The 25,406-nt window shown below is 41.9% G+C and overlaps 1 protein-coding gene and 1 non-coding gene across 2 annotated transcripts in view; one reads left to right on the top strand and one right to left on the bottom strand.

Moving 5' to 3' along the window:
• The window catches only part of UTP4 (UTP4 small subunit processome component), a 26,581-nt gene continuing 1,175 nt past the window's right edge, over nucleotides 1-25,406 (bottom strand). The window contains exons 2-17 of the mRNA XM_043898920.1: nucleotides 24,672-24,832; nucleotides 22,384-22,575; nucleotides 21,383-21,467; nucleotides 20,581-20,670; nucleotides 16,850-17,061; nucleotides 12,751-12,922; nucleotides 12,549-12,640; nucleotides 11,469-11,565; nucleotides 10,155-10,219; nucleotides 8,782-8,904; nucleotides 8,244-8,400; nucleotides 6,288-6,394; nucleotides 4,860-4,955; nucleotides 2,669-2,854; nucleotides 977-1,087; nucleotides 1-197 (exon numbers count right to left, since the gene is read on the bottom strand). Coding sequence (XP_043754855.1) covers nucleotides 81-197; nucleotides 977-1,087; nucleotides 2,669-2,854; nucleotides 4,860-4,955; nucleotides 6,288-6,394; nucleotides 8,244-8,400; nucleotides 8,782-8,904; nucleotides 10,155-10,219; nucleotides 11,469-11,565; nucleotides 12,549-12,640; nucleotides 12,751-12,922; nucleotides 16,850-17,061; nucleotides 20,581-20,670; nucleotides 21,383-21,467; nucleotides 22,384-22,575; nucleotides 24,672-24,830 — 2,061 coding nt within the window. The 5' untranslated portion in view covers nucleotides 24,831-24,832 and the 3' untranslated portion in view covers nucleotides 1-80. The remainder of the gene's footprint in view (nucleotides 198-976; nucleotides 1,088-2,668; nucleotides 2,855-4,859; nucleotides 4,956-6,287; nucleotides 6,395-8,243; nucleotides 8,401-8,781; nucleotides 8,905-10,154; nucleotides 10,220-11,468; nucleotides 11,566-12,548; nucleotides 12,641-12,750; nucleotides 12,923-16,849; nucleotides 17,062-20,580; nucleotides 20,671-21,382; nucleotides 21,468-22,383; nucleotides 22,576-24,671; nucleotides 24,833-25,406) is intronic.
• On the top strand, nucleotides 10,583-10,689 carry LOC122692923. Its single transcript, XR_006340735.1, has one exon. It is a non-coding gene; the product is annotated as a U6 spliceosomal RNA (small nuclear RNA).

Genomic DNA, 25,406 nt, shown 5'->3' with positions numbered 1-25,406 from the left:
TAAAGAATAACTTTGTTTTATTATCATGATTTGTGAAAACAGGGTAGACAGTTCAAGGAAGGACACAGACGGTGCCCTTTTTAGGTTCCAAATTTCTTCTTTTTGATGGGTGGTGGGAGCTGAGCAACGATGTCATCCAAAGGCCGTTCTACCGCCACCAGGGTCTTTTCATCCAGGAGATCCACAAAGAGCAGAGGCTGGAGAGAGATGGTAAGGATCTCACCAGGAGTTAGATTCCAGGGCTAGTTCTCAACTGACTATCTAGGGCCAAAAGGCTAGCCTCCTGCAAGCTGGAGGGGAGTAAATCTCTGATGAGCCTTCCTGACCTAGAACTCCAAAGGTTGGGAGCTTTTATAACTGAATCCAATCATTTAAGATTTTAGCAGGATTCTTCATGTTTCTCTGTAAAGAAGGTCTGTGAGCTTCTAATTTCTTAGGAATTTATGTTAACAGAGGACTCTGGAGCCTAAACTGACAAATGGGAAGTTACAAATTACTTTAATTTAAAACACCTCCACCCTGAAGAAATTCTGCATACCCCCAAGAAAATGTTCTAGGATTCAATGAATACCTGTTCTATCACAGTGGAAAGCCTAGCCCAGAAAGGGGATCATAAATTCAATGACTTCCATTTGCTTGAAACTTATCTTGTGGAAGAACTATTCTCCACTGGAAATCAAATTTAAAAGCCCAGCTTTAACCCAAACAGAGACCCAGCTGAGCTCCACTATCACTTCTCACAACTGACGTATTTCATTTTTGTAAAGTATGATGTGCCTGACTCTAATATACTGAGGCAAGAACAATCAGCTACAAACCTAAGGGACAAACAGCCTCAGAAAGGCAGCTTATTTCCCCAAACCAGGTTCTCGGCATGTACAATGAAGGCACTCTTGTCTTCCTCTTGTGGGACTTACTATATTTTGATAATATCACAGGGAACCAACCACTCAGAATATGATGGAAGACGTATTACCTTATATTTCTTAGAAATTTTAAAGGCATGAGCTGTGCGCCTCCTGATGACATCAGATTCGTTTGTGGGAGGCAGTGGGTTGTACAGTAAGGTTTTGTCATTTGGAAGAGGCTAGAAAGACAAAAATATATTGTTTAATCATTATTTTTTAAATTGAGCCTCTACAGACCAAAGGAGTCTAGTGATTTTTCAGGAAAACCCCATCTTCTAAACATCATGTTATACACTTACTACCTCTCATTCTTCTTTTTTTTAATTAAAATATTTTTGACTGTGCTGCACGGCATGAGGAACCCTAGCTCCCTGACCAGGGACTGAACTCACATTTCCTGTGTTGGAAGTACAGTCTGGATCACCAGGGAAGTCCCCCCTCCTGACTTTTCTTACTTCAGGGAGAAAGCTGGAGCCACACCCCCAGCTCTACTGTGTAACGGGGGGAATATGTGGCAAAGAGAGCTTGGTACCCTATGCCAGCAAGATCAAAGGGCTGGCCTGGGGCTTCTGGCCAGTCTCGTTAGTAACACTTGGTGAGCCAGAAACAAACTGGCATGCATAGGAGCTCAGCCTGCGCAGGCTCTGCTTTCTAGACTCTCTCCCGAACAGATAATGGGCTGGCCAAGTGACACAAACCACCCCCACTGATGTCACGGACACTGCGAGAGATGACGACCTCTGGCCAAGCAAGTGATTATTTCATTTCTGACTTCCTTGGGAAATAGCTCTGCCCTTCATGAGGAAGTGATGGACTTATCACCAACACTGGGAGAACCAAACAACTTGGGCTGATCTGGGTTGAGTTATAAAGACGCAGCTGAGTGGGAGGGGCCCTTCCTGTATCATCATCTCACAGAAGCCACTTGTCAGCCAGCTCTGCTTCCCACACCCGGAGCACGCGGGGCCCACGAGATGAGTTCCAGTGACACATCACGCACACCTCCTTTAGAGCCATCTGCTGCTTCCCCCGTGCTGCTCCTACCCCACCCTCACAACACACCAAACACTGTGTGCTGGCTGTGCCTAAGCCCAAACTGCATTAGAGGCACGGCCACAGCTCACGCCGCTGCTGGGAAGAAAGCGCCTGCCCAGAGAAAGACACGAAATTTAGGGTGAATCAAAGAGCAGCTGGCAGAGGCTGGAATCTGGAACGGAGAAGAATAAAATGTTCACATCCCACCTAAACCACAGCTACAAGGATGGAATTTTCCTAATTGGCGTTTTCTCAAGACGCTAACGACAGCTCAAACTGGCAGATAGCGTGTCAGTAAACTCAACCCAGCGGGGGCACAAGTGGTCAAACCCCCAGCCTGTATGTATATCCTTCAATGAAATCGTGTCAGTCACCCCAGGGTGCAAAAGAGGAAGTGACTGAGAGCCTGATTATGGCTACTTTCTGAATATGGACTTCATCTTTTTCCTACTTAATTTTATGTGCTCAGAGGCAGAGTAGGCAAATAGTCAAATCAGCAAAAACCAGCACACCAGGACCTGCCCCTTCCCTCAGAGCCTCCGGAGACTGGGAAGAAAAATGAGGAAATCTGCAAAACAAAAAGCTCCTTCCCTCCAAAGAAGGTACCAGCAACCTTTACTCTGATTCTCCTTCCTCTAACTAATGGTCCTCCTTTGCGTTCAGAACGAAGATTGCCAAGGAAAGCAGAACCCAGTGAGAACAGGAGGCAGTGGTGAAGGACTCACCAGTGACTTGTCGATGAGGCAGAACATGTAGGTGTCGTGGAGAAGGATGTGCATTGGTCTCTTGGGATGAAAACTGATGTGTGTGATGGGAGTGTCCCTTTGGAGCCAAAGATGATGAAACCCCTGCTTCTGGACGGCCCGGCTCCATTCTGTGTACTGCTTGTCTGGGATGCTGTACTCAAATACCTGAGAGAGGATGTGACACAGAGGAGATGCAGGCTGGCACCCAGAAAACCAGAAGGTCAGCCCTGACCGGAAAAATAGCTATGTAAACCCTGCCTGGATCATATTCAGGATACGCATTTTCACTACTTTCTTTTTTTTTTCGGTCACACCTCACATCATGCGGGATCTTAGTTCCCCACCTGGGGATCAAACCCATGACCCCTGCAGTAGAAACACAGAGTCTTAACCACTGGACCATCAAGGAAGTCTGAACTACTGTTTTTTAAAATAAAAACAATTTAAGGTAAATTAAAGAACAATAAACAATTCAAACAGCCCAGAAAAGTTTATATAGTGAAAAATCACCCTGCAATTTTAATATCTCTTTTCCCCAAGACAAAAGTAGCCTGTTCCTTATTTACATCTTTTCAGAGATATTTTATGCACAGAGTACACAATGTTCTGCGTGTTGCATTTTTCACTGAGCATTGTATCATGGAGACTGACTCATATCAACATCCACACATGTCACTTATGCTCCCTTTGAAGAACACATAATAATAATCTATTCACTTCCTGGATGTAGCAGGATTTTTCTATCTGTTTAATGAGCACTGAGGTATTTCCAATCTTTGGCTACTACACATGAGGCTGTAATGATTCTCTCTGTATCAGTGTCTTTTTTGTGCAACCGAAAGCAAACACCTACCGAGAATTTCTAGAGCTGGAACTTCTGAATCAAAGATGATGTGGATTAAAATATTTTTTTTAGGTTTCTCCAAATGCTAAGGAGGTCATACTAATTTATGCAATATATGAAGTGCTGTCTCCTGGTACCCTCACTGCAGTGTGTGAGTAACGCTATTAATCTCTAATTAAACAGGTACAAAAAATTTCCCTCTAGTTTTAACAACAGAAGCAGTTAAAATGAGAGATTCCATTTTCTTCATGTAATGGATATGTTTGTGTAAAAACTGCTAATCAAAGTAGCCAGCATCATCTGCCTAGTGATCTACTCAAGCGTGCTTCTTGGAGCCCTGCACTGAGATGGTTCAGCTTTTTAAAATGTTTCTGAATTTGATGATAATTTATAAAGTCATATGTATATCTGTATATAATATTTATAAACTTAATAAAATTTATAATAATTTGGTTTTTTAAAACAGTGCTTCTTGGATCACATTTAATCTTTTGTATAATAGCTCAGTGAGGCAGGTATTATCAAGCCTATTTGACCAGAGAGGATTTATAAGTATTGATAAATTCATGCATAATGTGTTCTGTAGCTCAGATATTCTACAGCTCTTATAATTGTATTCTCATTACAACTTGGTATGGAAAAGAGTGGTGGATAAAGCACTAATTTTGTCCATTGCATATTCTTGTCTCCTTTGTTGCAGATAAACCAAGCCATCGGTGAGTGGGTTATTTCTGGCCCCCTAGTCTGTCCCACTGATCCACATGTCTGCTTTTGTGTCACTACCAAACTGTTCTGATCACTGTCTTTGTAGTGATGTCTGAAGTCTCGGGGGGTTATGCCTCCTACTTTTTTCTCTTTCCTCAGGACTGCTTCAGCAATTCTGGGTCTTTTATGATTCCATATAAACTTTAGGATTATTTGTTCTGGTCCTGTGAAAAATGTCACAAGTAATTTGATAAGAATCACATTAAATCTACAGACTACTTTCAGTAGTATGGTCATTTTAACAATATTAATTTTTCCCATCCAAGAGCAGGGGATATCTTTCTATTTCTCTGAATCATCTTTGATTTCCTCTATTAATGTTTTATAGTTCTCAGCATACAAGTCTTTCACTTCCTTGGTGATGCTTATTCCTCAGTATTTTATGCTTTTTATGTGATTTTAAAAGGAATTGTTTTATGTGAAAGCTTTACTACACACAAGAGGAAACTACTTTTATATCATTCAGTATTTGCAAAGAAAAGCTCCTCCAAAATTGTCATTATCTCAGCTTTTTAGTTCCCATCCATTTGGAGGGAATTAGGAAGCACTGGGATCTCTTACCTGCTGGTCAGAATGAGCAATGACGAGGTTGTTGGTATTGGGTGCGATGGCCAGAGCAGTCACAGGGAAGTTGTAAGCAGGTACTGTGCAGTGAAGCTGGGGACAAATCAAAGACACAGGAAACTCTAAAATGGGATTCCATGCCCCAGGAAAGACCGGATGGTCTAGGTCAGTAGTTTTAAAATAGTGTTCCTTGGAACTCAAAACGTTCTATTCTACGGAAGTTCCTGTAAACATCAGGTATTTTCCCAAATAATAAACTTTAATTCCATTTTTTTTTAAAGTGCAAGTTTAACTGCCAAGAAAAATGACAGCGTTCACAGAGGACTTGGAGGTAAAGCCTTCTCTGCTATCTCTACACAGGTATGAATTGCTCATAAATACATCATTGAACAGGGTATCTACAGCTCTACACTGAACTTAAAAGAAATTAACGCCTGTACAGCAACCATATGCCAATAAAAATTAATTAAAAAAAAAAGAAATGAATGCCTAGGCATTAATGGACATATATGTCCATCACAAGGCATGTACACTGGTACACAGGAACACTTTTAAATGCCCGGCAAGGCTCAAAGAGCAGTACATGCTCTTACTACAATGCAATAAAGATTAAGTTTAGGGTGATTCTTTTTCTTCTTTTGTATTTTCTTTTTTTACTGAAGGATAACTGCTTTACAAAGTTTTGCTGTTTTCTGTCAAACATCAACATGCATCAGCCACAGGTATACATATGTCCCCTCCCTCCTAAGCCTCCCTCCCGTCTCCCCCGCCATCTCAGCCCTCTGGGCTGATACAGAGCCCCTGTTTGAGTTCCCTGAATTATAGAGCAAATTCCCGCTGCTACCTGTTTTACATTTGGTAACGGAAGTTTCCATGTTACTCCTTCCATACATCTCACCCTCTCCTCCCCACCCCCACCCCTCTTACGTTTAGGGTAATTCTTATCTGACTTTCATATGAAGATGACAACCTGTAAGGGAACATGAGTAATTCAATCTGGGGATGACAATATCATTACTAATTAGTGAAAAATGTTTTCCTGCTATTCCTAGTTCTGTTTAATTTGAAAATATCTTGAGATTACAAGGCAAGCTATTGAAGGAAACTGTTTCTATCTACATCAATTCCTCTGTAGATCAGAATTTTCCTCCTCAAAATATAGACAAAACCTGGATGTAGATTTCATTACTCATAAATCCTTAACTTCAAATTTCTGAGCACGAGTGGCTTCACTGTTTCTATTGACTGATTTTTAATTTAAGATTATAGCTTTGGGGTTTCAAACAAGTAAAACAGGAAAAATTCTTTGTTTAAAACAAACAAAAAAAAAGGCCAGTGATTTTCCAGGTGCTCTCAGTCTTCCGTGAGTCTTGTAACTGCAGGGCTAACTTCCTCCTGTTTGCTGTGACCAAACCTCACGCTCACCTTTAGTTGTTTCACGTTGTACACGTGGACACCAGCACTGGTGCCGGAGGCAGCGAGCCAGCTTCCGTCTGGACTGACTGCCAGCAAACACATGGACTGCACGGTCCCTGCGAGGACAGAAGAGCAGCTCAGTCTCCGAATTCAGTGCCCACAGCCAGCCAGCCCTGCCCTGAGTATGACGGCAAAAGCCACCTCAGTTTTCAATTACACACAGGACAATTTCTTGACAGTTTTACAGATAAGTTCTAGGTGCTAATCTGTCTACTACTGTAATTTAAGTAGCCATCCTTCATGTAAAGAGGAGCCAGACAGAGAGAGAGAGAAACCGCAAAGCAGCGCTTGCTCGGGAAGGAGGTGAGCTCTCGACTATGAGAGTGGAGAATCAGAGGAAGAGCTGTCACCAAAATCTACACCTCTAAAGTCCTTTCCTATCAAATGTTTTTAATCAAAGTTACAAGCAGCAAATTCAATAGGTCTGAGGCAGATCTTTAACTTACAAAGTGCCTGCTATATATTTAGCACTGAGGGAGCATGCGCACAGATGAGCCATCTCTGTCATTAAGAGAATTTTAAACCAATGTTTAAAATTAACCAATTAACCATTAAACCAATGTGGCAACATGAAGACTCTTGTGGGATAAAAATCAGACAGTGATGCGATACGCCAAAGTAAGTGCTGCCTATAAAACATCCCCAAACAATGAAAAAGTTTTACAACTAGACATAAACGAGATGCTAAAGGATGAGGGAGGTGGGTAGAAAAGGCTGGCGAACACTGTGAGCCGAGTGACAAGGACAGGAAAACAGGTTTGAGGGCTGTGAAGAAACCAGCCTGACCATCAGAGGAAGTAAGGTGAGAGCGGAGGACAAAATAAAGTCACGTGCATAATGCAGACTACAATTTTAAATGCGTGCTAAAGGCAAAGAATCTAAGGTAAAGTGCTAAAGGTAAAGAATCTAAGTTTCCCAATAAAACCACATATAGGTACTCAATAAATACTGTCAGTTTACTTCATCTGACTCCTGACTTGTATGTTTCTTTTCCTGTTTGCTTCTGGGGCAGCTTATGAGCAGTGAGACTTTAAGTTGATTTTAAAAAGTTGATTTTCCAGGGACTTCCCTGGTGGTTCGGTGGTTGAGATTTCACCTTCAACACAGGGGGCATGGGTCTGATCCCTGGTCAGGGAACTAGGATCCCATATGCTTGGTGGCCAGAAAAGCCAAAGCATAAAACAGAGACAATACTGTGGCAAATTTCATGGGGACTTTGAAAATGGTCCACATTAAAAAAAAAAAATCTTAAAAGCTGGTTATCTATACAGATGGAGTCTAAATAACAGTGAAGTCATTACAATCCTGGACAAGGGAGAGAAAAAAAAAAGACCCATGGGAAGTACTGAGTACTAAGTTCTTAACAGTCAACTCACTAAAAGTTATCTACCCATAGTCACACATTCATGCACACTCATGTTCTCAACACATACAGAAACACAGTCAAAAACATTCAGGTAGTGAAACTGTATGCACAAGTTCATCTTTATAAAAAAAAATTAACAAACCCAAAATTAACATGTCCACAAAATACCTACATACAAGCACCTCCTAGAAATAAACACAGATAATAATGGTGGTTATCAGGATCACAAATGATTTTAAATTTCCTCTTGTTCTACTAACAAAACTCCAAGAAGCATGATGAAACTTCTCTGGCCCTAAATAAGGAATCAAAAACCCAGCGAGAAAAGAGTAGGTGTGAGCAACACTTCATATATCATCAAGCGGTTTCACTTGCCAGGTATCTCCTCCTGCTTTAAATCGCAGATACATGAGTGAGTGTGTAGTTTTTGCAGGGCTGAGAGGAGCATTAGTGAACCCCCAACAATTGAGATTTAAGTGGAAAAATAGAAACATCGGAGACTGGCAACTCTCTCCCGAGGTCAGGTCCTAACTTCTCACCTGACTGGGGCTGGAAAGTATGCAGGTGCTTGAAGCCTCCTTCCAGCAGCCGAATGACATGAAGAGACCCTTGATTTGATGCCACAAAGAGTTTTGTTGAATCCTCAGCAAACAAAATCTGGAGGGCAGAGCGAAGGAACACTGGCATTTTGGAAACCTTGGGGGAAATATTGGTAAAGGTCGGAAGGAGAGAAGTTAGACCCGAAGCCCATAAAAAATTACCAGCACCAGGCTCATATCACATGAGTACTTCCTATCTCCAAGGAGGCCCACTGGCCAAGGGCCCGGAACACTGACGTGCCTACTGTAACCCCTCCACTCCCCCCGTCATCTCCTCAAAAGCCTAACCTTTTACTGCCATTTTGTGACACTTACCTACTCCTCCAAAAACATAATTTTAAATTTGGCAATAAGAGACCATTTTGTAATAGTTTTCTCACTGAACAAGGATTCATATCCAGAAAATTTCCACTTCACACAAAAATCACCCATTTATAAGGTTTCTTCTTATTCATCTACACCCTAGGTTATCACTTACCCTCTGCAGGCTTATGTCGTCATGTTCGTAATTCAGTCGATAGAGAAAAAACCGAGAAGCTGTAGAACAGGCTATCCAGCCACCACACGGGGAGATAGAGCTGCAGATAATGTTCTCAGGGCCCTGGCAGAGTGAGGAAGCAGGACAAACGGTCATGTAAAACTTCACACGAGGTTCACTGTGACACGGATCCTCAAGCTACTGCCACCCTGAACCCACAAATACCTACACGTAATCCCGACAGCCACATGCTGTGCATCACTATGATTATTTCACAGGTGGAGCAACTGAGGGGTGCAGCTTTGATTTCCAGAACAGAGGTCTCTGAATAATGTCAGCTTATCACAGCCCTTCGCATACTTCATAGGTAGCTTCCTACTAAACCTAACTCTTAAAAACCTGACCAGGCAGGCATTGAATGCAGGGGAGCTTTGGAAGCCTGGTGACTTGGGGACTGGTTTTCTGTTTTGTCAATGACAACCTGCTTTAAAGACCTCTAAGAAATATTAAGTGAAAAAAAATTTGCACAACACAGGAAAAGTTTAGTGTAACATTTGTTAGGATTCAAAAACTCAAAGAACGTCTAAATGTAGGTAAGGGGACTTCCCTGGCGGTCCAGTGGTTAAGACTCCACGCTCCCAAATCAGGGAGCACAGGTTTAATCCCTGCTCAGCGTACTAAGATACCCCATGCTGCCCAGCATGGCCAAAAAAGGGAAAAAACATTTAAGTATGTATGTACACACACATACATATTCTCATACGCAGAACAAGGTCAAGGAGGATATATACCTAATCAATTAACAGCAATCACTTCAGGAAGGGTGACTAGTATTAAAGAGCTGGACAGAGATATGAATTACCACTGTTTGAATTCTTTATAGGAAGACTGTAATTCACAAGTATTTGTGCAACTGAAGATGTTTTAAAAGGAAGATACCAAAGCTGTTTGTATGGCATAGTCCCGTTAGTATTGAAAGAAAGGATATATACACATACACACAGGTGAACATTTTTTCTAAAAGAATATATAAGAAACCATTGGCAGCCATCATCTCTGGGGGGTTGGGGGTTAGAAGGAGGTTCATTTTTCACTGCATACTCTTTTTGCATTATTTGAATTTTTAAGAACATGCATATTATCTTCATAATAATACCAAAACAAGAAATATCAATTTCTTATATTCATTCATCTAATAAATTCTGAATGCCTGACTTATAATCACAGGAAACCCAATTCTGTTGATATAGTACTTCATTTAAATAATTTTAGATTTTACAGTTTAGGATGTCAGCTAAGGACCCCCACCCAAATTTAGAATGGGAAATATGTTCTGGATTTCAGAGTCTGAACACCCCGTTCAACTTCCTTACCTTTGTCTTGAGGTGAAGTAAATGATCTGCATTTTTAGAGAGTGGAAGGGTATCCCCATTCTTTCCTGGAACAAGAAATATCTCTGATATTTTCCTTCCCAAAGGAAGGCTATACAAATGTTTTTTTCTTTTAAAAAGTCATTCCTGGGTAGAATGGAATCTCTACCCCTGGGAAATCAGAAACACGTCTGACAAAGTGAGCTTAGAGCTTTCTGGGAGTATGTATACGAAGAGGAGAACAACGAGCACGTTCTTAGCCTCTCCGTGGGGCCCCTGAATATGGCCACGGCACACACTCTTTTCTGAAGCTGTTCCCCACAGCCAGGCATGCAGGTGGATGGAAGTGAAGTTTGTGTGGCCTCAACTTCAACTTCTTTTGCTCATCGTGGAGCCTAAAGCCAAAGCCTCTATTATAAAACAACAGCACCGTGCTCGCTTCGGCAGCACATATGCTGGAATTGGGACGATACAGAGAAGATTAGCATGGCCCCTGTGCAAGGATGACACGCAAATTCGTGAAGCGTTCCATATTTAAAAAAAAAAAGAATAAAAAAAAAAAAACCAACAACAACAGCACCCACACACGTGTGTCATACCTAAGGCCATGAGGCTGTCACCCTGGTAAGATCTGCATGATCTTCTTTTTCATGAAGGCTTGTCACAACTCAACATGCAAGTCTGTCATTTTTCAACAGCCTGTTCTGATCCCAGTCCAGCCAGGGCGAACCACTCCACTACCCTTGCCTCCCCTACACCCTGCGGTGCACTGTACAGAACTGCAAACTTTCCAAAGATGATTTGGTGTCCAGCTTATGATTTTAACACTCTGAGGAACTCCTCTGCTGTATCTAGTGGATGGGAAACCGTAAGGATGTCGAACAGATGGAAAAATAATCGACTTCTGTTTTCCCACAAGCAGAATTTCAACTGCAATTTCTGGCTTCTCTCTCCCACTTTTCTTGTTGCAAAAAATTTTTAGAGAAATTTTAAAAAGTAGTTGTAGACACAGCAAGACCTTTTAAAACTAACGGGAATCCCTGTGTGCAACATAATGACCAGAAAGAGCCTTAAACTGGGGAACCAGGGAACCTGCATCTTTGTGATATTGATCAGGCCACTTCCCTCCTCAGTCTGCCCTTGCTTCTCTAAAAAGAACAGTGAATTTTAGGGTTTTCTGAACTTCTGTCTTCTGGCTGCCTCTTTTGAGGCCCCTCCTCTTTTGCCCGATATTGTTGCTATTCTTTTGAGGTCTAGCTTGCATTACATGAAAGCATTCTTAAGTTTAAATACTTCGTATTTCTTCTCCCAGTTTACCTGTTGCAACTGTGGATCCCAATCGCCAGAGTTCCAGGTGATGAGCAAACTGGAAGAGGAGAAGCTGCTTCTTTTTTGCACAGGAAACAAGCCGTCGCTGTACCCATCCAAGAATCAAAAAGACAGAAACAAGCTGGGGTCATCTAGTGCAGCAACACCTCAGAACACTTTTACTGTTGAAATCCACTGACTTGACAAGTATTTCCTAAGTACTACCATACACCAGGTACTGTCACAGTGGTAAATAAAAACCTAGCTACTGGGACTTCCCTGGTGGTCCAGTGGTTAAGAATCCACTTTTCAATGTAGGGGATGTGGGTTCGATCCCCGGTCAAGGAACTAAGATCCCACGTGCCAGGGGGCAACTTGTGTGCTGAAACAGGGGATGCCCGTGAGCCACAACAAGGATCCAGCGCAACCAAACGAACAAACGAAAAACCTAGCTACTGCTCTCAAGCTTACAGTTTAAAGGGTTGACGTAAAATTAAACAGGCAATTACACTAAAGGTGCAAAGAATTTTAACACGGCTAAGCACAGTATGTGATGAAAAAAAGGAGAAAGGATATTTAGTTTAACCCCACGGCAGTAAAGACAGGAGCCCAGACGAGGTTCACTGGTAAAGATCACTCAGGAAAGAAAGCGGGGCAGGACGTTCCAGGCAAACACGTGGCTCGGGAAACATCTCAAAGGTAAGAGGGCATCGCGGGGAGTAAAGAGGAGTCCTTCAGAACTGCCAGCCTGGGTGGGGGTGGGTGTGGAGGTGCTGCAAGGGTGTGAGACAGAGGGGAGGGAAGAAGCTCTCTTCTCCACATCAAGACAGGTGTCATGAGCCATGCTAAGGAAGCAGGTCGTTATGAAGGCAACGAGGGCCAACCAAAGGTGTTTAAGCATGGAGCGGAGAATAAAGTTGTTTTCTGAACAAATCTTTGCCAGAGGCTTGCCCGAGAAACATATGGAAGGAAGAAGAAGGCAGGTAACTACAGAAGACCTACAGATTCGCCTAAGAGTGAGTGGTGCTGTCTGTGGGACAGATGGACGGGGAGGAGAGGAGGCGGTGGGGGTTAGAGGATGATACTCACGTGGGGAAAAGTGATTTTTCGGAGAGCAGCATCGTAATTCTTTACCTCCACCTTCTCCATCAGAGGACGAATAACTAAGTGGGTGTCGGTGCCTGCAGTGAGAAGGACAGGGGAAAAAGCATCGGAATTAGAAAAAGCTCCACATGAACGTAACTGGAGATAGGCAGAGTAAAGCAGCAGCCAGGCGGAGAGCAAAACGCACCTCCAGATATCAGTGCGGTAGGGCTGTGAGCCACGGCTCGCACGTCGTGGGTGTGATGCTGAAATGGCTTCGTCCGCACCCACTGCTTCTCGCTGCTGCTGGAAGTCACAGAGACCAGCTGAAAATGGAACACTGTCCCCTCGGCTGTGCCCACCACGAAACTGTCTTCTTGCTGAGAAAGGAAATCATCAAGGAGGTACATTTGAGCAAAACAAGGCCCAGTGTTAAAATAAGGTTTTCTACCTGGAAAGCTTATGGGGGAAAACGCCCAGAATTGGGGACAGGAGGTTGCAGGGGTCTTTTTTCCTCCAGGAGCTAACAATTCCATGAATAGGTAACAACACGCCCCCTACTGACAAAATTAATACGAAGTACTTTAAACTTAAGAATGCTTTCATATAATGCAAGCTAGACCTCAAAAGAATAGCAACAATATCGGGCAAAAGAGGAGGGGCCTCAAAAGAGGCAGCCAGAAGACAGAAGTTCAGAAAACCCTAAAATTCACTGTTCTTTTTAGAGAAGCAAGGGCAGGCTGAGGAGGGGAAGTGGCCTGATCAATATCACAAAGATGCAGGTTCCCTGGTTACCCAGTTTAAGGCTCTTTCTGGTCAGTATGTTGAGCACAGGGATTCCCGTTAGTTTTAAAAGGTCTTGCTGTGTCTACAACTACTTTTTAAAATTTCTCTAAAATCATTTTCATTGTAAACTTTTTTTTTTTTGCACATAATTCTGAGTAAGAAAAAAACAAAACAGGATACTTGACAGGGTAGTGAGAAAAAAATCAGGAACCTGGATCAGTAGTTAAACCAGTCAAATAGTGTAAAGAGTAGGTGAACTGGTCAAGAATAGTGAGATCTCTGAACACGTAAGAATGGAGTTGCTGTCAACTACACACTGTGATGGGAACTTTAAGTCACATCATCTCTAATCTTTCAACAGCCTGAACGTTAGGTATCATCCGCCCCACTGGGAGCAACTGTAAAGCACTGCAGTGAGCATAGCAAGTCCTTGCCAAGGGAGCCCTTTGATTGTTCAAGAGCTATTTCACAACTCTACAAATTGTGAAAAGCTGAGAGTGACGCAAAAGGTTCTCTTCCGTAGAGATGCAAAGGGATTCTGCTGGGTAGAAGGCAGTGGATGACTGCCCTATGGACAATGAGTTTGCAACAAAATCGTAAAACATTTCACCTTCTGATGGCCTGACATAACTGTGTTCTCTGATTTCTCCCTTTGAACTGCTTGTGACATCTTACTGGCTCCCTCATTAATTAATGAGTTACAGAAAATCCTGGACATACGTTCATTTCACGTTTGTATGAATCATGATTTTACCTTTCTTTTCCCCTGCCTAATCATCATTTAATAGGCCTCTACCCTGATAAGGAAACTGGAACTTCAAGAGTTTACCTGCTTGTCCATTTACAGACTTGACAAAGCTACACGCTCTCTGCTGCCAAAGCCTTTGCTCTGGGCACAGGTCTCTCCTTTACCTCCTCTAAGGATACAGTTTGAAAGTCATCAGCCCAGAGCAAAGTGGAAAATACTGAGTTGCTTAGGAACTCACACACTCTTTGCCTCTACCTCCACTAAACAGATCAAGCGGCCATCTGCTCAAAGTCCTACCTATAGAGAAGAACTGGGAAGGCAAGTTTCTCACTCCACATTCTCTTTCCTTGAGGTCGAATCATAAAAGCACTGAGAAGGAAACAAAAGCTCTCTTGGGGGCTTCCCTGGTGGTCCAGTGGTTAAGAATCTGCCTGTCAATGCAGGGTTCAATCCTTGGTGGTGGAACTAAGTCCATGGGCCACAACCAGAGAAGCCCAAATGCCACAACTACTGAGCCCAAGCTCCACACGAAAGAAGCGTGCTCGCTGTAACCAGAGAAGCCCTCGCGCCACAACTAGAGAAAGCCCATGCTCCGCAATGAAAAGCAGTGCAGCCAAAACAAAAGTTAAACTAAAAAAAGCAATTTTTTTTTTTAAAGGGCCTTCTTGGAATGCAGCAGGAACCAAGCAAGGGAAAAGCCGTCTTGGAAGAGGCGTGTATGTGATTATGGACACACACAAGGCCTCCAAGAAGATCAAAGGTCTGGGTGTTTGCCAAAATTCACCCTTAAATCAATGAAAAACCATTAAAAAGAAACCTAAAAATAACCATCTGTTCTGGCAAGAGAGAGTGGAGAAAAGCCTTGAAATTAGGATTGGTTTCAAAAGAGATGTAAAAATGGTAACAGCACACTGACTGTGCCACTGTACCTAGCACTTCACAAATGCAGCCCATTTAATCTTTGCTCAGACAGCGATGAGGCATGTATTATGAACATCCCCGTTTTCACAGAGGAAGAAACTGAGGCGTAGAAAGCAGCAACCTGCCCAAGGAAGATACGGAGCTATATTAAGTGGCAGAACTGGGATTCAAACCCAAGTCTACCCAGTTCCAGAGGTTTGTATCACTGAATTTTTTTCAGTTAAAAAAAAAAAAGTACCACAATCCCTTGATTCTCAGGCACACACTTACCCACATTTTAACATCTCCGAAATAAAAATATCTTATATCTGTCAATCTTTGCATGTGTGACATCTTCAGATAAAGAACGAATATCAAAACTTGTGGAAGAGTTGTCAAAAGCCTAAAAGAAAACTCTGTGACCACAGTGGGGCACCTTCTATGGACACTGCGGATGGCAGAGAGGACGTGTGGGAACCACGGACCCTGAGAGCTGAGTCCAACTGAGAACGTGAAGAAGTTCTAGGAATACCCTCACTGCTTTATTTCACACACTTTCCATTTAATATATGTGTAAGAGTAATATGACAAAAATTTATGTCGAGGTCACGGGATTTTCCAGGCAAGAGTGCTAGAGTGGGGTGCCACTGCCTTCTCCAAGTTTTCCAATAAGAAAACATAAATTCTACATTTAAAAAAAGCATTGTCGTCAGAATGGCCATCACTAAAAAAATCTACAAACATTAAATGCTGGACAGGACGTGGAGAAGAGGGAACCCTCTGGCATTGTTAGTGGGAATGTAAATTGATACAGACCCTATGGAGAACAGTATGGAGATCCCTTAAAAAACTAGGAATAAAACTACCATATGACCTAACAATCATACTACTGGACATACACTCTATGAAAATCATAATTCAAAAAAACACATGTACCCCAATGTTCATCGCAGCACTATTTACAACAGCCAGGACACGGAAGCAACCTAGATGTCCATCCATAGACGAATGGATAGAGAAGCTGTGGTACATAGATACAAGGAATATTACTCAGCCATAAAAAGGAATGAATTTGAGTCGGTTCTAGTGTGGTGAATGAACCTAGAGCCTGTAACACAGAGTGAAGTAAGTCAGAAAAACAAACACTGTAATCTAAACGCATATCTATGGAATTTAGAAAAACGGAACTGATAAACCTATTTGCAGGGCAGGAATAGAGATGCAGACAGAGAGAACAGACTTGCAGACACGGGGGGGGGGGGGGGGGGGGGGGGGGAGAGGACGGTGGGACAAATAGAGAGAGTGGCACTGAAACATACATATGTAAAACAGCTAGTGGGAAGTTTGCTAAGTAACACAGGGAGCTCAAATCTGCGACAACCTAGGGGGTGGGGTGGGGTGGGAGGTGGAAGGGAGTTTCAAAAGGGAGGGAACATACGGATACTCATGGCTGATTCACATCTTGTATGGCAGAAACCAAGACAACACAGTAAAGCAACTGCCCTCCAATTAAGAATTTTAAAAAGCCTTGTATCAGTTTATATTGTAAAAGCTTATATGTTTATAAAATATGAATTTTACATTAAAAAACCCTGCTCTGTCAAAAGCAGCTTAATCCCTGGGTTAACCAGGGATGAGGAGAGTCTGAAAAAACCTCTCAGCTAACTAACCTTTTAGGGACTATTCTCTTAACTGTTGGAGAATAAGAGTTCAGGCAAATTCTGTGGGTTTAGAGACACACTGTCCTGAGCTCATCTTCTTCCACTACAACACTCAGGATTAGGGAACAGTGTTGGTGGCATATCATGGACACAGCCTTCTCCCCTCGCTGCCCAGGGTATACAGGAACTGCTCCAACAGGGGCTATACTCACATCGGATACAGCAATGGACTGCACGTCAGCATTCGAGACCAGATGGTTCTTCACGAGCGTTCCGGTAGCTGAGTCCCAGATTTGCACCTTCCCAGCAGAGTCCACGCTTATGACAGTGCCATCCGACAGGAAGGCCACACCCCAAATGATGCACTTCCGCTTAGACACGCCCATGTACTGCCTATCCACCAGCATCTTACCAATAGCGCTCCCTGGTAAAACAAGCAAAGCCCACATTTGAACAACACTCATTTCTCCTTAGTCTTGAAAAGCTGCCTGTGTTGGCATCTGGTTAAGTTCAGCTGCTTGAGCCCAGACCACAGAGAGCCCGTAAACAGTGGTTATGGTGAACTCAGGTATGGAACACCAAAATGTTACCTAGAGAAGGAGGGTGGGGCAGGGGCACGTTGACAGAAGAAATTTGTGGTGAGGAGATGAGATGGAAAGGAGACATTTGAGACTTCACTTAAAAATGGCCAGCTGCGCATGCATATGTTACTCTGTTCTTTTCCAAATCTCCATGAGAATGGGACAGAAGACAACAGTGTCAAAATTTGGGGACAGAAAGCAGACACAGAGTAGTAACTGACTTAGTAGAACCCAAAACTAAGTCCCAAATTAGCAGTAGGAAGAGCCAAGAAACCACCTGATTTCTACCATGGAATCCTCGGAAGACCCAGCAACTGGTGACTCCAGACACACTGGAAATAGAGGTGAAAGTGGGGTTAAAAGGAGGAATTGGTTGAAAAAAAGTTTAAGAAACCTGAGACACTAAAGGCAAAGGAGAAAAGGAAAGATATATCCATCTGAATGCAGAGTTCCAAAGAATAGCAAGGAGAGATGAGAAAGCTTTCCTCAGTGATCACTGCAAAGAAAGAGGAAAACGAGAGAATGGGAAAGTCTAGAGATCTCTTCAAGAAAATTAGAGCTACCAAGGGAACATTTCATGCAAAGATGGGCACTATAAAGGACAGAAGTGGTATGGACCTAACAGAAGCAGAAGATATTAAGAAGAGGTGGCCAAGAATCACAGAAGAACTATACAAAAAAGATCTTCATGACCCAGATAACCACGATGGTGTTATCACTCAGCTAGAGCCAGACATCCTGGCATGCGAAGTCAAGTGGGCCTTAGGAAACATCACTATGAACAAAGCTAGTGAAGTGATGGAATTCCAGTGGAGCTATTTCAAATTTTAAAAGATGATGCTGTGGAAGTGCTGCACTCAATATGCCAGCAAATTTGGAAAACTCAGCAGTGGCCACAGGACTGGAAAAGGTCAGTCTTCATTCCAATCCGATAGAAAGGCAATGCCAAAGAATGTTCAAACTACTGCATAATTGCACTCATCTCACATGCTAGCAAAGTAATGCTCAAAATTCTCCAAGCCAGGCTTTAACAGTACATGAACCGTGAACTTCCAAATGTTTAAGCTGGATTTAGAAGAGCCAGAGGAACCAGAGATCAAATTGCCAACATCCACTGGGTCATCGAAAAAGCAAGAGAATTCCGGAAAAACATCTACTTCTGCTTTACTGACTATGCCAAAGCCTTTGACTGTGTGGATCACAACAAACCGTGGAACATTCTTCAAGAGATGGGAATACCAGACCAGCTTACTTGCCTCCTGAGAAATCTGTATGCAGGTCAAGAAGCAACACTTATAACTGGACATGGAACAACAGACTGGTTCCAATCGGGAAAGGAGTACATCAAGGCTGCATATTGTCACCCTGCTTATTTAACTTATATGCAGAGTACATCACGCAAAATGCCGAGCTGGATGAAGCACAAGCTGGGATCAAGATTGCCAGAAGAAATATCAATAACCTCAGGTATGAAGATGACACCACCCTTATGGCAGAAAGTGAAGAACTCAAGAGCCTCTTGATGAAAGTGTAAGAGGAGACTGAAAAAATTGGCTTAAAATTCAACATTTAGAAAACTAAGATCATGGCATCCGGTCCCATTACTTCATGGTAAATAAATGGGGAAACAATGCAAACAGTGACAGATTTTCTTTTCTTGGGTTCCAAAATCACTGCAGATGGTGATTGCAGCCATGAAATTAAAAGATGCTTACTCCTTGGAAGAAAAGTTATGACCAACCTAGACAGAATATTAAAAAGCAGAGACATTACTTTGCCAACAAATATTCGTCTAGTCAAAGCTATGGTTTTTCCAGTAGTCATGTATGCATGTGAGAGTTGGACTAAAAACAAAGCTGAGAGCCGAAAAATTGATGCTTTTGAACTGTGGTGTTGGAGAAGACTCTTGAGAGTCCCTTGGACTGCAAGCAGATCCCACCAGTCCATCCTAAAGGAAATCAGTCCTGAATATTCATTGGAAGGACTGATGCTGAAGCTGAAACTCCAATACTTTGGCCACCTGATGTGAAGAACTGACTCAAAGGGAATTTCCAGGATGGTTGAAAAACCAGAATTCAAAATCTCAGAGTTGCGTAGCAGGCCCAGAAACTGGCTTCACTCGACTGAGGCAGGGCAGAAGGCTCTGGGAGAGAATCCTTCAAGGCGATAAAAGTGGTAGAAAGAAAACCAGAAGTGGGAATTACCTAGTGGTCCGTGGTTAGTGGCGGTCTGGTGCTTTCACTGTAGGGGCCCAGGTTCAATCCCTGCCCAGGGAACTAAGATCCTGCAAGCCATGCAGTGCACCCCACCCCACCCCAACCAAAACAAGAAAACCAGATGTAGCTGAACCTACGTTATACAACTAGAATGCAGAGATGAATTACTGATACATGTATCAATCACACACAGGAGAGAGAGAGACAGACACACAATATTAACGGTAAGTATACAGGGTACTTTCCAATCAAAAATAAAATTTAAAAAAAGCATACAAGAAAGGAAAAGACATTTACTCTGCAAGTAGTATCTATATAGTCTGAGAATAAAAACCTCAACTGCTAATCTGAACAAAATTACAATATAACCGTACTGGGAGGATCAAGAAGAAATATGAGTACATGTGGCAAAGGGCAAAGAGAGGGTTAATAGAGCAGAAGTCAATAAACAATGGGCTAAAACTGAAGAAAATAAAATACAGTATTTTAAGCATACTATGTATAGCACAGAGACAAATACCAAAAGAAACAGCTAAGAGTTGCAGGTTATTGCCTTTGAGGAGCAGGAGAGGGGATACTGGGGGAGTCCTGCTTTTTTGTAAAAAGCCTTAAGGAATTCTTTTACTATACGCATATATGATAACAATAAAAAACTTGCTTAAGCAGTACAGAGAAAAAGGCGACATCCCTGCCCTGTGTATCCTCTCATCTTAGAGGGGAGTACAGACAGCCACCTAACAGGTTTAAGTCAGTCTCATCACTGAAGGAATCCATCAGCCAATCCTCCAGGCCAAGAGCAGAGGAAATACGTTACTGTGTTACCAAGAACTTAGGCTCCTCAAAGACAGACACCTTCTTTTATGAAGAACTGGTATATATAAATAGGTATCTACTGATTATTTACAGTAAGTGGCTTACTGGTTGAAGGAAAATTTTAGTGTGAATTCTTATGATGAAAAACACTGTATTCCATTGAAGAATCAAGATTCTCCTAAAAGCAGAAGTAGGAATCCAAGAAAGATATGAAATTCATGGTGACATCTCAGAAGGTTGGTGAAAGCACAAGGTCACAAGCTTTCGGAAACAGAGAAATGTGAATCTGACAAACAAGACCCACATCCCGAATGAGCTGAGAAAAACAGTCACCTGATTTGGCGTCAAACACGCTAATATAGTCTATGGAGCCAGCCGCAACGCGAGTACCAGCAGGATGCCAACTGAGACTCAGGATTCGACCTGGGGAGTTTTACAACCAAAGAGAAAGTGACATACACGTAAATATACAGCCAACGGTAACAGTTCTCTTTCTACAGCAATCTACAGGGCTAGTGTTCTATAGACTTAGTGCTCATCTACTGCATTTTTGTGAAGAATGGTTTTGTAACAGGTTGAGGAACAACTTTTTCCTGGGACCCACATGACGTATTTGATGCTTGCTTTTAATAATGGATAAACGGCTGATAGGAGTGTAAATAAGCACAAGCTTCTGAGGGTGATCTGGCAGCAACCAAACAAAATTTAAATGTGCATATCTGTCACAGCAACTGCACTGGCAATTTCACCACAGAGAAATATTGCCGGAAGTGAATAGCCCAAGAGAAGAAAAGAATGTTCGCTACAGCACTGGCTTGAGTAGTAAAAAATAATAATAATATCTATTGATAGGAGTTTGGTCAAATAAATTATGGAACACCATAAAATGGAATGCCACTCACATAGGCACAACTCAACTCACACAGAAAGATGTCTGTGATATAGCAAATGAAAAAAACAAAAAAGCTGAAAAGCAAGTGCAAGCACTCTTGGAAATGTATCCATCCGTTCGAAGATACAAAAAGATCTAGGTTCATTTAAAAATGTTGCCTACAGACTGAAATTAGCCACATGTGGCACAGAACATAACTTCTTGTTAACACTATTCACTGCCCTGATGACAAATAACCCTTACTTTTCTGACGATCAAAATTTCTTTCAAACTGGATTCTGTCTGGGGTGATCTGAAATAATTTCACAGATCCATCTTCACAGCCAACCTATCATGGAAAAGGGGGTGGAAAACAGAGAAAGTATTTTAGAGACCTAAATATACTCATTTAAAATACACACATTTCTTCCCTCAAGCTAACACTTGCTCTGAAAGAGGAAAAATAGTTTGTGAAAGGGAAAAAGTACTGGTATCAAGAAATTTGGTTCCTGGCAGCCTTCACATCCCAACCAGAAAGCAGGCCAATGAGTGGCCTAATTCCTGCACAGGACATGGAGGACAAATAGGATTTCACGGCATGTCTGTGCTAGATACAACGGCCTAAATTAAAGACCCAGTAACTGTGTCACCTTCATGGAGATATGTCAAGATACTGTAAAATAGTACCTAAAAAAAAAAAAAAAATCAGAAACTCATTACAGAAAACTAATGGTAAGAAAGCGCGAGGAGGAGGGAAATCTTGTCTGTGCTCAAAAAATTTTTGAGAAACATGGTTCCACAAGCTGACTTGTAAAAAGACCTATCAGAACTCTTAACATACTAACGTGTGTTGTGAATCTACAGAAGGATTTAATACCTGGTAATTCTGAAACAAAACCTATCATAGAACACAAAGTGCAGCAAAACAAAAGACAGTGTCTGTATCTCCCAATTCCAAAGGACACAGTTTGGGAGATGCTGAACCAAACAGAAACCTCTGGGGTCATAAATGAACAAACAAGATCCAAAGTAGAAGCAGAAAGGGTGCAAAAGGACAAGGGATTTTTACATCTTCAGTAACAACCCTAATCGTGTATCTCCTATTAGAATTCAGGTATAATTGGTTGCTTGGTTGCTGGAATTCAGCTCAGACTGGAATTGCGACTGGCCATAATATAACTTCACTTTCCTATGAACATAGGGAAGCAAGCGTAAATGGGCGCAAGAGGAAACCTCGGTTTGGATTACCAATAGTGTGTACTGACCAAAAGCTGAGAGCCACTAGGGCTGGCGGCCATGCTCCAGATGGGCCCTCCAAAGGCATCCACAGCATACTTGACGGCCAATTCCTGCAAGTCATACTCGATAATTTCTCCATTGAGTCCAGCACTGAACAGCCGCTGTCCTTTCGCCCAGCACAGAGCTTCTGTGGCCCGAGACTCATGACCTGGGAAAAACTACAGAAACACCATAACTTCTCAACCCACCGTGAATTCACCAGCTACCAGCACTGAGTGGTCACAGGCGGAAGGGGAAAATTAAAATACCTGTCTAGAAATAATTTAGCGTGGAGTTTCACACTATCTGAAGATCATGATACTGATATTTTCATTTTTTTTCAGGCTCACATTTTAGTTATACGGTTGGTTTTGTTTTTTTTTTCTAGGACTTGTTCTACAAAATGTTTTCAGACAATAAAGTCTGCAAGTAATTGTATTTGATGTTATCTGATTTTTAAAAGTCATTGCAATGATCTTGATTGATGATTTCAAAGGTGTATACGTGTCAAAAATTATCAATATGTATACTTTGAAAACATATTGTTTATTGTGGGACAATTTCACCAATAAACATTGTCTAAAAAATGAAAATAAAAGAAATGAATGCAGCTCACTCCAGCTTTTCATTCAAGTCTCAGATTTCTAAGTGTTTTCTTCTTGCTCAAAAAGTATTCATACAATCAAGGAATTTTATTCTTATAGCTTCTTGCTACCAAAGGCAATGAAGAGATACAATTTTTCCTATCTGAACTTAAAAAAAAGCACCTGTAAATGAAGTGATCTGCCCAAATTGCCAAAGTCAATGACACGAATAGAAAACAACTCTCCTTACTACTAGTCCCTACTCTTCACTCACAGTTACAATGTTTTCATGATCTGAGAGTGATCAGCCTAATCAATCTTCAATAGCCAGGAAGGGAACAAGGAAACAAAGTGAAAGACCAGACTGAATCAATTGTTCAAGGAAAAAGAAAACCAATGGGAGTGGAAAATAAGATGTACTAGGTAAAGACCAGTCGAACATATATTAACTCAGTGATGTCTTCGTATCAAACACTTGCTAAATGCTGGGAATACAGCCGTACCACTGACAAGATCCCTTTTTCATAAAATTTGAAGTTCAGCAGGGAAGAAGACATTAAACAAATATATAAACAATTATATAGTTGCAATGATAATAACAAGAAAAATCACATGATGCAACAAGCATGCATCACAGCATGTTTTTCATGCTATAGAATGTGACTCATTTTTGGTGATCAGTGATTTCTTAACTCCTGTTAGTGTTTCAGGGGTCAGCTCAGGTAAGTCATCCCTTTCCAGGAATCCTAAACCCACCTCATCAGAGGAAGGCACCTCTCCACTAAGGTTCTATGCCCATGCTTAGGTCTATCATAAAACATTACACTATTTCAAAACTGTATACTCATCTTTCCCCCACTGGATTTTGAGCTCCTTGAAGAAAGGGCCTCTGACGTTCATCTCAATGCCTAATGCTTGCAGTCACTTAGAAAGTTACAGAGCACCTAAATTCCAAGTACTAAGCTGCTAGACACTGCATTCATTTTTCCTTCTATTCATTTGTATCATGGTGTTGAGGGCATGCAAGGCCCTCAATAAATGTGAACTGAATTATTTTGCTGCACCTGAAATCTGTAATCAGAGACTTTGAAAAATATGCTGCTGTAACAGCCCTTTGCGTATACCCAAATGATATTTTACCTAATTTAAAATCTTCTTTACTTCCAAACATTAGGTATATAAATCTACCTTCTCTCAGATAACTTAGGAATTCATCTTCTTGCTATCACATCACCAAAAAGTTTGATATTAAAATGTCTCATCATTTTTTTCTGAATTAACAGTGAAATGGGTACTAAAGTGGCAGGAAATGCCACTTTACTAAAGTTACAATGGTGCAGAGACTGATAGGAAGCAATGATCTTGACAATAAGAACACTGTGCCCAACAGATCTAGTAAACATCAGTTTCCAAATGGCAGTGAGCACCACAATTCCTAGGTAGGATCTTTCTTTTTTTTTTTTTAGGTAGGATCTTTCTAACCAACATTACATAGTTTGAAGCTCTAAGCTCATCAGTCAGACAAGAGACTGTATATTTGTTCTGTGTTTCTAAACAACAGGGAGAGTAGGGGAGAGTCACTGTCTTCTGATCTCTCTGAATACAAAAAAGACATAGAAGATTTTGCAGAACTGAACTTAAGAGAAAAAATTAACATCAACACCACCAAATCAGGCTCCCAAATGACTTACTTTCTCCTGAAAGTAGTTTGCTGACAAATTATAAATTTCCACAGTGCCATCTGTTCGTGAAACAGCCAATCTGTTTGACTGGTTATTGTAAGCCACACAGCGGATCCCTGATGGAACATAATTAAAGAAACGCACTCGATGGACATTAAATTCACCCATTCCTAGGAGGGGAGAAAAGAATCATTGTTAAACAGCGGTATGTCACATCTATTATTTATTACCACCACTGTTCTGGACTTCCCTGGTGGCTCAGATGGTAAAGAATCAGCCTGCAATGAGGGAGACCTGGGTTCCATCTCTGAGTTGGGAATATCCCCTGGAGGAGGGCATGGCAACCCACTCCAGTATTCTTGCCTAGAGAAGTCCCATGGACAGAGGAGCCTGGCGGGCTACAGTCCACAGGGCCGCAAAGACTCGGAAACGACTGATTGACTAAGCACAGCACAGTACCGCTGTTCTACGTGCAAGACTCCAAATGTATCTCACTGAAATTCATTTCTATTCCCTCCACCTTTTTGGGGGTGGAGAGAAGGCCAGGCAGGAACTGGGGGTGGGGAGGATGTGGGATCTTAGCTCCCCTGCCCGCTTCACTAGAAGCTCACAGTCTTAACCCTGGACCTCCTGGGAAGTCTGACTGAGGTTCATTTTAAAATATTCAACTAAAAATGCTTTCATGGGCCCCACAGAATCTATCAAATGGTCTCCAGAAGCTCAGGATTCTTCCACACAAAAAAA

This window comes from Cervus elaphus, chromosome 4 (genome assembly GCF_910594005.1).
Source record: "Cervus elaphus chromosome 4, mCerEla1.1, whole genome shotgun sequence".
Classification (NCBI taxonomy): Eukaryota; Metazoa; Chordata; class Mammalia; order Artiodactyla; family Cervidae; genus Cervus; species Cervus elaphus.
This window is presented reverse-complemented; position numbering and strand designations above follow the sequence as displayed.